This window comes from Phoxinus phoxinus (assembly GCF_949152265.1).
Source record: "Phoxinus phoxinus genome assembly, chromosome: 6".
In the NCBI taxonomy this organism is placed as follows: domain Eukaryota; kingdom Metazoa; phylum Chordata; class Actinopteri; order Cypriniformes; family Leuciscidae; genus Phoxinus; species Phoxinus phoxinus.
The window spans coordinates 5,371,024-5,383,523 of record NC_136881.1 but is presented as its reverse complement, the minus strand read 5'-3'; the positions used below and the strand labels follow the sequence as shown (position 1 = coordinate 5,383,523).

General features: G+C 37.6%; 1 protein-coding gene across 3 annotated transcripts in view; it reads left to right on the top strand.

Moving 5' to 3' along the window:
• The window catches only part of nrp2a (neuropilin 2a), a 250,386-nt gene that overhangs the window by 211,483 nt on the left and 26,403 nt on the right, over nt 1-12,500 (top strand). For all 3 annotated transcript variants that reach the window (XM_079616686.1, XM_079616685.1, XM_079616687.1), the window contains 4 exons: nt 1,427-1,582; nt 9,184-9,328; nt 10,226-10,575; nt 11,111-11,255. In XM_079616686.1, coding sequence (XP_079472812.1) covers nt 1,427-1,582; nt 9,184-9,328; nt 10,226-10,575; nt 11,111-11,255 — 796 coding nt within the window. The remainder of the gene's footprint in view (nt 1-1,426; nt 1,583-9,183; nt 9,329-10,225; nt 10,576-11,110; nt 11,256-12,500) is intronic.

Genomic DNA, 12,500 nt, shown 5'->3' with positions numbered 1-12,500 from the left:
ATTACACTATTAAAAATTAAGATGTTGTGAAAACCCCCTTTTGGACCCTTTATTTTTAAGAGTGTAGAGCTTATTGGTGCATTTGACATTCCTGCAACATTTTTATGATATGATATATTTCATTTGAAAAACGATGTTTCTATTGGTCTTATTCATGAAAAAAAAATCAGTATAATTGTTCAGAAACCATTTATATATGCTTTATGCTGACCCTCACAGCCTCATTTTAGTTTGTGTCACATTAAATATGCCATTTACCCCGTCCTTCCCTTTAATCCACTGGGATTCCTAAACACACACACACACACACACACACACACACACACACACACACACACACACACACACACACACACACACACACACACACACACACACACACACACACACACACACACACACTTCCAGAACCTTCTACACCCTCTATAGTGCACTCCATCTTGCCCGTCAGCATACGCCCCTTAGCTTGAGCGCTGCGTTTGTTGTGTTGGTGCAGACCGACGATGCATGGAAGGTTGCTGTGATGCTAACTGCTCGATGATGGATGGGGACAGTCTAGAGAAATCCGTAGTTAGCAACCTTCTCCAGCGCTATTGATTTCAGAGTTCGTACCGTCCCTCCTTACACCCCTCACCTGCATCCAGGATCCTGATAGCATGAGGGTCTGGGAGCCTTTCCTTCTTACATGTGACAGATGAGTAAAGACGGCATTGCCGGCATGTGTAGAGGTCAGGGAGTTTTAATTAGACCAGTAATGCATCATTTTGTTGAATTCTAGCCTACTTTTATTGCACATTTTATATAAAATGGTTTGATATATACAGTTAAATCAAGAATGATTGGACATATGCAATGTATGATAAATGCAATTAGGTAAAATCATGAATTAGCATTAAAATGTCAAATTGTAAAATTAAAAATGTCAAATTTTTTGTTAGCCAGCCTACTGTACATCTATGTAGGTTAACAAACTGAATTCCATATTTAAAAAACAAACTAAGAAATAATTTATATTTTATAGTTGTTTATTTGCATAAATAAATGCAATTATTAGATGTCGCCATTTTAAAAAAACATTTGCATGGCATTTTTATTTTGCCATGCATAAGTCACTTCCATGATTCTAGGATGTTGTTGTTAATGTGATTAATGTAATGTTGTTATGTGTAAAGTGTAGGTTTGGTTTATTTAAAATAGCGCCTTTGTTTTTTACAGCCACTGATATGGTGTCACTAGGACTAATAAACTTGTTCTCCACATCCTTCCAATACATGTTCATGATTTATATACTGCAAAGGATTTGTTCATTACTCACATCAGAAATCCTCATCGATCGGCTGTCGAAAGAAACTAAATTTGGTCCGATCAGTCGGGCGTTGTTATCGCTTCCTATTTCCCACTTTCATCAATCACCTTCCTTTCCCAGGTGGATCTTCAGTTCCTTAAGGTTCTGACCGGGATCGCTACCCAAGGAGCCATCTCCAAGGAGACTCTTAAGTCCTACTACGTCACCACCTTCAAACTGGAAGTCAGCACTAATGGAGAGGACTGGATGATCTATCGGCATGGAAAAAACCATAAGGCAAGGACCATGCAATAAATGTGTGTTCTCTATGTGTTTACAAGTGGCAAAAGACCATAACTACAATATCCTAATATACATAATTTATGATGATTTCTAAAATGCGCGATTGAGAAAAAAGGCAATTAATAAGTATGCCAAGTGTACCACTGATAGTTATCAGGCTGTAATTCAGGTGAATCTAGCCAGGTCACATGATCACAAACACAACAATCCACAAAGAACTATGTTTAACTACACATTATACTAAAATATTTTAGTCACTATCCCTTCCCAAATCTATCATTAGACTTTTGTTTTCACTAAAAATGTGTACTTAAATGGAATCAGTGGTTAAATATTCACTTTTTTTCCTCAAATCTTTTGAAATGAATTAACATAAGCTGCTCTAGGAGGCAGTTGAGCATCTGCAGGAAGAAGTAACTCTAACTCAGGTGAACTTTGTTGGTCTGAACAGAGAAAGTGACATGGGAACAAGTTGAGAGATGGTTATCTGGCGGCGGAGAACAATGAGGCTCTCTATGCACCCTTATCTCTCCGGCCGTTCCTAATGCCTGTGAGCTACCTGCCGTAAACACACCTGCGTGACCGGTCACACCTGGACCAGCTCGGGATACGCTGATACGTGTTCACACATTATCGGAATTCAGGGTTTCCTCTCTTGATTTTGTCCCATTTGAAGACCGTTTCAAATAATTTTTCATTTCTAGACTGATCCTATTAGGACTAATATGATTTTTGCTTTGAAGAAGGCAGGAATTTCTCAAATTCAATCACAGAGCTTTGGACAACCCTCAGTAACTCCATCAAAAAAATATTTAAGACGGATATAGAGCATTTGGGTTGTGAAGATTATTGCGGCAAAGTCAAATTATGATGAGGACACAACTGAGCAAACTCGACAGAAATGCTTTTGTCTGGCTTGCATTAGCCCAGCTAGTAATTAAAGCATCAATCAACCGCCGTCGCTTCATTTACCCCGCCTGCCCAACCACATCCTAATCTCTGTTTGTTTTGACGCTGTCCACCGCTTGAAAGTTCGTCTTTCTCATTTCGTGACAACTAATCCCACTGTAACCGCGTTGGCCACAGTTTAATCAGAGCCTCGGAAAGATGCTTATGCATTTTAACTCTACGTTACGCCAAGGGGCGCCGTGTAATAAAAGTGCTGGGATTAACCTTTTGGTCGTCTTTTTAGTGGATCTGCTTTTGATTAAAAGATTAGTCTCCTGTTTGGGAATAAGTCGCACGTGAAAGTAGTACTGACCTGCGGACATGCCTGGGATTAGAGATCCGGACATAATCCTGGTCTCAAATCACTTGTATGATATTGGTTGGGATGGAAATGGTTAAACTAGTTTGTATACTGGTTACTAAATTATTTATATGTAGTAATGAGGTTTGGTAAATTGTATCTTGATGTTTTCAGCCTTTTGACAGTATTCAGTTTACAACGGAATTATTTATATATAAAAAAAAATCTATTTGAATATTGTCAAAAGGCTGGAAGTTATATTTAGGGGCTATGAAAAGAAGTTGCGAAGGCTTGTCAATGGCAGCCCATATAACTGCTTGCTGAGAAATGGTGAAATTTGGCACACAGAGAGTGGACAGTCTGAATATTAAACACAACAAATTTTGAATCTCTATCTCAATCCCTCCAGTGCCACCAACTCTCCAAAAATTTAACTTGCGTTTATGCTAATACATTTTTTTCCTCTGATTCCTTTGGCTCAAGACGATTCGAATGGACCATTGGGAATTTTCCGAAAAACCTACTCTTTTTAACTCTTGATTTAACCCAAAATTGGCTCAGATCATCTCCCGACCATGCTGGCAAAAAGTTATCAAAAGCTTTTTGATAAACCCAACTTTTCTCAAAAAAACTATAAAAAAATAATTTACTGATGCAAATTGTTGCCAAATAGAGTTTTTTATGTAAGATCCATAGGAATTTTTAATTAATTCATGCTACTGACATTTGAATCAGAAATGCTTCTAAAAAAATGTTTGTACTTGCCAGTCATGATTGAAACCTTATTCTGAGGATAAAAGTGCCTTAAAATGTCACAAAATGCACTTTTTTGCTTAATTTGATTATATACAGTAAAGTCGTTGCACATATTTCATGAATATTCGTAATACTGTACCACCCAGCATTTTTGCATTTAATCACTCAATACTCAAAAATAAATGGCAAAAACGTTCCGCAAGCACGAAAAATTGCAGCATATCCTGTTTATTATTGAAATTTCTATAAATCCCTCGTGAACAGCAAGTAATAAATCTGTCACACACTCACTTGATACATGATGAATATAGCATATAAAGACATTTAGCCTCTGCGTACACAGTCTGTGAGAGAAGTGACGACTGGGAGAGTGTAAAAAGGATGGAAGGAGAGACACAACGATGAAAGAAAATGAAAAATTTGGATTAAGGGGGGGGGAGTCTTGTCATTTCTTTCCACCATTGAGAGAAAGATCACTGGAGGGGGTGTAGGTATATTGTTCAGTAGTGAGAGCATTTCATCCTCTCTCTCTCTCTCTCTCTCTTTCTGTCTCTCTCTCTCACACACACACACACACACACACACACACACACACACACACACACACACACACACACACACACACACACACACTGTCTGTTTCCCTTCTCTTCAAGCTAAACGCTGGTGGGCCGCCAACCGGAACCAGCTTCTACTGTCAACATCTTCATCTATAGGAGAATGAGGGTAAACATTTGAGAAAAGCCTGCTGGAAAGACTCATCTTAGCAGAATGGTCAATTTTAGTGGATTTGCTGCTCAGCTAATTGGTTGTCAAATTTGTAGTGTAGCTTGTAAATCAAGTTAAAGCTGCTGTCCGTAACTTTTTTTTGTGTTCATATTTACAAAAAATATTTAATGAGTGAGTACCATTATGAATCCATTTTCCAAAGCGTGTTTTTGTCTTATCCTGAATCACTACGGTACACCTATAATAAGTGTTTATATTGAGACTGGTTCGGGTCGCACCGCTGCGGAGAAACCCAGTCCCTGCGTGACACGTCATAGACATAAACAAAGAGAAGTAGCTCCGGCTACAATGTTCTTCCGCAAAACACATGAGGTTCTGTTTATTAACCGCAAAAGTTATGACTGCAGCTTTCAGGAGACGGGTGAGTAGGAGATATTTCACTCTAATCTTATCCACGAAAAAATATTTAATTTTGGCTTTTTATTTTAATATTTTATTAGTTTAGTTGTTTGTTTACACAATTTTATTCAGACTATATTTTATGTGTAATTTTTTATAATTTGTTATTATTTATTTGACATTACATTTATTTATTGAAAACAATATTTTTATTTATTCAATTATCGATTTAGGACTCGTAAAATACTTAAAAAAATGATATTGTGTTTATTCGACATTTTTATATATTATTAATTTTCTTTGAAAGGAAGACATTTAGTTTTTTATTCAATTTAAATTTTAAATTGTAAAAATTGTTTAAATTAAATTACATCTTCAGGTACTCTACGTAAATAATTTAGGTTAAAGGCGTTCAACAAAAAAGGGAATCATTGAATTAATATGAATATTAATAAACAAGGATTTTTTTTATTTTTCTCCTTTTTTTTTATGTCACAAGTGTTCTACTGTAAATGATAAACTCTGAAAATGTTTGGCAGCAAACATCATAAAACACACATTTACTCTTTCCTCAACTTCGTTCCTCCACCCCTGTCTTTGGCTAGACGTGCTCTTTCACGACTTTCATCAATACTTAAACACCTCGAGACCTTTTGTCCCCTCGCAGTCTGCGTGGGATGTCTGCTCTGGCCGACCCAGGGGTGGAGACGGGCTCACGCAGGGTTTCACCTCCCAGCATTGGAGGGACAGTGGAAAGGGTCTTTATAATTTCATGATCTATCACTCGTAGACCCACAACATGGCAGGTTTAATTATTTAGTTACCCTAGCTAGCGTTCTACTTTAACTGGATGGGTGGAACCATCCAGCCGTGGGACGCCCCGTCACCAACACTCTTGTTGTCAGGCAGATTTTGATCTTGTTTACGACTTTAAATGGCTTAAAGCTTAAACGGCTTATAGCTATATAGGTTATTGAAAATTTGGTTATGCATTGCAATTTTAATTTGAAACACATCTTTAAGGTTTAGAACTAATAATTTATTTGTGTATTGTATTGAATTGCACAACCTTTTCTTATAGCAAACACACAATGAATTCCTCTAGCAAGAAAGCCATCCATCTGCTTGTTATTCTAAAGGCCAGTGCTATATAGGAAAGATCTCCCATTATCAACAAAGAAAAATAGTCTTCGATTGATTCCTACAGGAAACGGTCATTATTCAAGCTGACTTGCTCAGACATCACGTGTTGCTCGGATCTCTTTATGATCTTAATTAACCTTTGAACTGTGTAACTAGGCTTATTGACAGGGGTCAGAGATCGCCGCTGAACCACTGATGAATCTTTGATCTTAGCAGGTGAAGAAAACCTGAATGCATTAACAATATGCAATTCGACCTCTGACCCCCCTTGACTGCTCTTAAACTGTACCATATTTCTTTTCCGTATGTCTTGTGTTTGATGTGCATAGTTTCTGAAGACTTTTTTGTGTCTAATAGATCTTAGTACGGTAGATGCCATTTGATGAGAACAAAACAAGAAAAAAGTGGAAAAAAGAATTACATTTTGTTCATGTTGGACTTTCTTGAGCTTCCGAATCTAGGTTACATTTAATTTTCACAACACATTTATTCAGTGAAAATGTGTGCAACTACATCATTTCATTGTTTTTACAACAAAATGTTACCCAGGTACAAAAAAAATATGCACTATATTCATGAAACGCAAAAATGTACATGCAAATTGTTTTATGAATAATTTGCACATATGTGTTATATAAATTAATGTAAAAATGGTTTTATGCACAATTTACACAGAAATGAATTGCACAGGAGGTATGTAAGAATAAAAAATAAAAAAATTATTATACTTTTTTTTGACATTATTACAAATTGTATAGAAATGACACGTATTATGCAAACATTATTATAATTTTTTTAATGCAAATTTGTTATGGAGGAATGTAACAATGATTTTACAAATCATTTACACAAACAGTTTTTAAATGATTTACAAATACACTTGACATGTTATTAATGTAATTTTACACTATAACAAATATTTTTAAAAAATGTAAAAAATTATTGGAGTACTTTTAACAAGGAAATGCTACAGTGTTTTGGTCTTTTTACTTAAAAAAATCACGTTTAATTCATTGCTGTTTCTTTGTACTTATTTGTGAAATTTATTAGCCGTTTTTCTAAGTGAAAATTGTTTCAAAGTAAACCAAATTTCTTTCAGTCTGGTTATGGGAAAAATGTAAACAGAAATCCCACTGAACGGACTGTACTTCTGTCCCACTCAACCTCATGTTCATTCTGGTCAAATTAAATATGCCATTTAGGGCCGGTCCTTCTTTCTCTTCCTTTTCCAGTTGTCCTGGTATCTATGATATTTTCTTCCTCGTGATTTTTCCGTCCTGTTGATTGGTCTATGTTATCATCTCTCAGACCCTGCGCTCCTCCTCCAGTCTCTTTCGTTTAACCTCTGTCTTCTCTTCCATCGTTATCCGTGAACTCTGCAGAGCTGCCACAATGTTTTGCCACAGAGTTGAATGGCTGAATGCGCCTTATTCCAGCATCTGGAAAGGGGTCATCCGTCTAGTCCGGCTGTCTTGTCTGTCTGGCTTCAGCAGCCACAACACACACTCGAGATCAGCATTTTAAAAAAGGGTTCGAGAAAACCTTCCCCCCACCTCTCCATCCTTCCGCCACTGCATCATTGAAGCATTATGAGTGTGGCCCTTTGTGAGTGTGCCGAATTCCCCTGCTGGGAATACACACACACACACACACACACACACACACACACACACACACACACACACAGTTGATAAAGCATTTGTTGCCTTGAGCGTTGAGCACAGAAAAGGGATTCTTCCATATGGATTACTCTGCCCAGAGCCCGTAACTCTCTATGGGACGTGACTTGTGGCCACTGGATGGAGAGGATGAGGCGAACAATGTGGATGAATGAGGTTTAGGCCTCGAGGAAAAAGGAATAGGGGGAAATTTAACTGTGGTGAAAACAAGCTCAATGGACTCTTTGTTTGTCTTCGTCTAATCCACTACTTTTTCTAGTGCCACTTGACTTAATCAACCCGTTTCACTGCCTCACTGGTGTCTGTCATAGTCACAGCTTTGTAAGTGAGCCAGGATACGTGTGTGTGTGTGTGTGTGTGTGTGTGTGTGTGTGTGTTCGCTTTTGAAAGCCCTTACAGCCCATCTTGGCCTATGTTACACTTCATCTCAGGTGAGGAATGTTTTCGGTTGGCTAAGACACATCCATCGGTAAACGTCTCACATGGATGGAAGAACACGGATGTTTGTGTGTGTGTGTGTGTGTGTGTGTGTGTGTGTGTGTGTGTGTGTGTGGGGGGGGGGGGGGGGGGTCATGTGTTTTCAATCGTTTTAACAATCAAATGTTTCAGTCTCTGTATATATATATATATTTTTTTACACACACACACACACACACACACACACACACACACACACACACACACACACACACACACACACACACACACACACACACACACACACAAAGACGTAATTGTATAGTATGTCCCAAAGCTTCCCTACTATTATGCTACACACTAAGTACACAAAGTATGTACTTTTTTCCCACAAAAACAGGACATACTGTTAGGGCGTAGTATATAAGTGAATTGGGACAACCGACTTTATGACTGAGTCATTGAATCATTGAATCAGCTGATTCTGCTGATCAAAAAGAGACAAATTAACTGTCAATACTGTGTTTGAAATGCGAGTTACTCTTCAATAAGAACTTGATTATTGGGACTGTTGTGTAATTCTTTGTGAAGTTTATGTAGTGCTACTTTCAGTAGCTTTAGAAACATTGGATCCTTCTTTAAAGCGCCTCTATCGAGCCTTAATTCTTCTCCTCCAGCTCTGATAGATCTGGCGTTATGTAACCTCAAGCTCACTCACTGCACGTCTTGTCTTTTCTAAATCTAAAATTGTGTTTAGATTTCAGTCATCAGTCAACCATTCCACTCTACATGGGAAGTTCATCTCTTATCTACAGCTATTTTTCACTGGTATTCATTCTAATAGTCTTTATCACGCTTTACAGATAAATTGTCGGATCTCTTGTGGTTCTGAAGTATGTGAACGAGAGAAGGAGTTAGTTGTGTTTTATCGCAGCAGTTTATAATGTCCCCACCTTTAGTTTGTAATGTGTTTAAAGGGCTGTCTTTGAAAAAAGAAAGAAAACATTATGTCCGTCAGATGAATACCTCTTAAACACTTGAGGAATAACGTTTCATTCCTCCTGGCCATTTTGCATGCAGAACAACACAAATCTGAGATGGGAATATCATGAGAGGAACTCTTTCTAGTGTGGAAAAAGTCCACATTTGCGATTTCAGTGAATAGACTTGGAGATGCTTTGCAGCAAGTATAATCTGCGTTGTGTGTTTTCTTTCTTTTGCAGATTTTCCATGCCAACACTGATCCATCTGAGGTGGTTTTGAATCGTATTCCTCAGCCCGTTCTGGCCCGATTTGTTCGTATTCGACCACAGATGTGGAATAATGGCATTGCGCTACGCTTTGAACTTTATGGTTGCCAGATTACAGGTGACTGTTTATACTCGCATTGTTTCTTATCATTTTAAATACAATGCAATGAGGTCTTTTGTCTCTTAGTGGGAAATTTGCTGCATGAAAATGAAAAATAAAACACCCTGTAAAGCCTGACACATGACATAATAGAAACATATCTTTTTTTTTTTTTTTTACTGGAACAGTTTATTGAAGCTTTAGATAAAATGTAAAAAAAAAGTTTGCATATGTTTTTTGTTGTTGTTGAGGATGATATTTGATATATCAGGCTTATACAGTATAGTAAGAATATGGAGCTCATACTTGAAGGAACATTATCTCAGTTTTTATTCAGACGTCCAAACTGAGCAAAAATATGCAATTTGGTGCAGTTGCTGATGTTTATAAGGACAAAACTATCTGATTAATTTTTTGATAGCTTGTACTGTAAATATCTTTATTACAGGACAGCAGACTACTTGCATAAAATGCATGCAAAAACTCTGTAGTTTTTATAATACAATACAAAAATAATGAAGTTCAAATACAATGATGACTGAGACATGCACAAATAAACATAAACAAGGAATATGTTCCTTCATCTTGAAATATTTCTAATAATATAAATGTCATTCTTATATTTGCTTTAAAAAACAGTAACGATTTCTCAAAACATTTCTCAACATGTTTAGAAGTATTCCTCTATAAGTATAAACTCTCAATCAGATGACATGACGTATGTAGTAGATTGTGTCATAGGTTTTTCAGGAAAGTTTTGATCAGAAATTTGTGCATTAAATATGATACAATAGGCTTAATAAGGATAACTATTCTTTAACCTCAAAAAAGACAGTTTGGATAAAAGTGTGTGGTACCCATTTCAACATTTAAAGGCTGAAGTCGGGGTGTACATCTCGTTCTCTTTTGTCTCAGACGCTCCGTGTTCAGAGCTCCAGGGAATGCTGTCCGGGCTCCTCCCTGACTCCCAGATCTCAGCGTCCTCCGTGAGGGACCTTCACTGGGCCCCTGGAGCGGCACGTCTGGTGGCCAGTAGATCAGGATGGTTTCCTGGCCCTGCCCAGCCTATAGCTGGAGAAGAATGGCTCCAGGTGGACCTCGGGACACCCAAGACGGTGCGAGGAGTGATAACCCAAGGAGCGCGTAGCGGTGAGGGAGGAACCAGCTCTGAGAACCGGGCTTTCGTACGGAAGTATCGCCTAGCACACAGCCTGAACGGGAAAGACTGGAACTTTGTAATGGATAGCAAGACTAGCATGTCAAAGGTATTTCATTTGTCTATAGCATAATATATAAACGTGCAAAATATCATTACTGGAGTAATGATGTTGAAAATTCAGCTACAGGAATAAATTAAAATGTATTAAAAACAATTATTTTTAAATTGCAATAATGTTTCACGTACTGACCGCAAACTTCTGAACAGTAATGCAAGTGGCTTGTTGCTTTTCTAAGATGACCTTCTCGCTCTAAACATCTTCATTCTGCTTGACATATTCAGCAGCTGGTTTGTTGCTGGTCCAAGTTGGTTTACCAGTCCTTACAGTCTTGAAGATGGTCTACAAGGCCAAAAACCAAGTCCACTTGCTGCTAGTCCAGTCTATCAGTCATCTAGACCAACTTAGCTAAAAACCTTGCAACTATTTTCTGGGATTTTCCTGTAGGAAATTAACCAAAATGTTTCCAACTAAACACTATCTAAATTATTTTACTAACAGTCTCCTGTGATTCCTGTTTAGATGTCTAAATTCAGTAAGTGTGTGTGTTGAGACGAGTAATCTCTCTTTTTTCCTCCCGTAGCTTTTTGAGGGAAACACACACTATGACACCCCAGAGCTGAGACGTTTTGAGGAGCTGCCTGCACAGTTCATCCGCATCTACCCAGAGCGCTGGTCTCCGGCGGGGATCGGAATGAGAATGGAAGTCCTGGGCTGCAACCTGCCAGGTAGGTCACGGCCCTCAGATACACCACTGTTGTGAAATCATGAGCTAAACTGCTTGTTGTTGATTGGGCAGTGCCAGTTGTACGGTGAAATGTATTCTCAGTCTCTACAACTGACACTGAGCTGTTTCCCAGAAACGCACTGTCAGCTGAAAGTTATTGCAGCCTGAACAATTTTTCCTTTTCTTTTCATTTATGGTGGGGAGAAGTAAAAAAAAAAAGAAAAAAAAAGGATAGGCTGATGTGAAGAGAAAATAGAAACATAGAAACAACGATTCTCTCTAAGAGAAGTGGATGGGAGAAAACAACTATTAAAAATTGGTGGCTGGATGAATTTTGTAAGGCAGAAGCTTTAGTCGTGTGTCGTTTCTGCACACACTACCGTTCAAAAGTTAGGGATCGGTACATTTCTTTAATACAGTAAAATCTGTAATATTGCAAAATATTATTATAATTTAAAATAGTTGTTTTCTATTTTAGTTTATTCCTTTGATGCAAGGCTGAATTTTCAGCACCATTACTCCAGTCTTCAGTGTCACATGATCCTTCAGAAATCATTCTAATATGATGATTTGCTGCTCAAGAAACATTTCTGATTATTATTATCAATGTTGAAAACAGTTGTGCTGCTTTTGATGAATAGATATTTCAAAATAACAGCATTTATTTGAAATCTTGAAATCTTTTGTAACAAAATCTTGTGTTACTTTTGATCAATTGAATGCATCCTTGTAGAATAAAACTATTGTACAATTTTTTTTTCTTTTGACCGGTAGTTTATGTGTGGGACATTCTAACTCATTTAAAGATTTAGTTCACCCAGAAATTAAAATTCTGTCTTTATAATTACTTTCGTTCATCTTCTGAACACAAATGAAGATCTTTTCCATTACAGTTTTTTTCGATTGCTAAACGACAGTGAGCACAACTGGAGCTACATGTGCAAAACTCTAACTACAGTCTGCACTACCAACAGTCACCTGAGCTAAACAGTTCACATCACCTGCAAAACTCACTCCAAGCTACACAACTCTTAACACATGGCTCAAAACAGGCTCAGTGCAGCCAAACACTGTGCACAACCCTCACTGAGATAACACACACTGTCACTCAGAACACACTGAGAGTAAAAACACTGGCATCAAACACCAATACAGAAAATACTAACTTTTCATCTTTACAGTTTGAACAATTTCAGTGACTTCATACAAAGTAATATTTTCTTCAAAGAAAAGAGTGACATTCTTT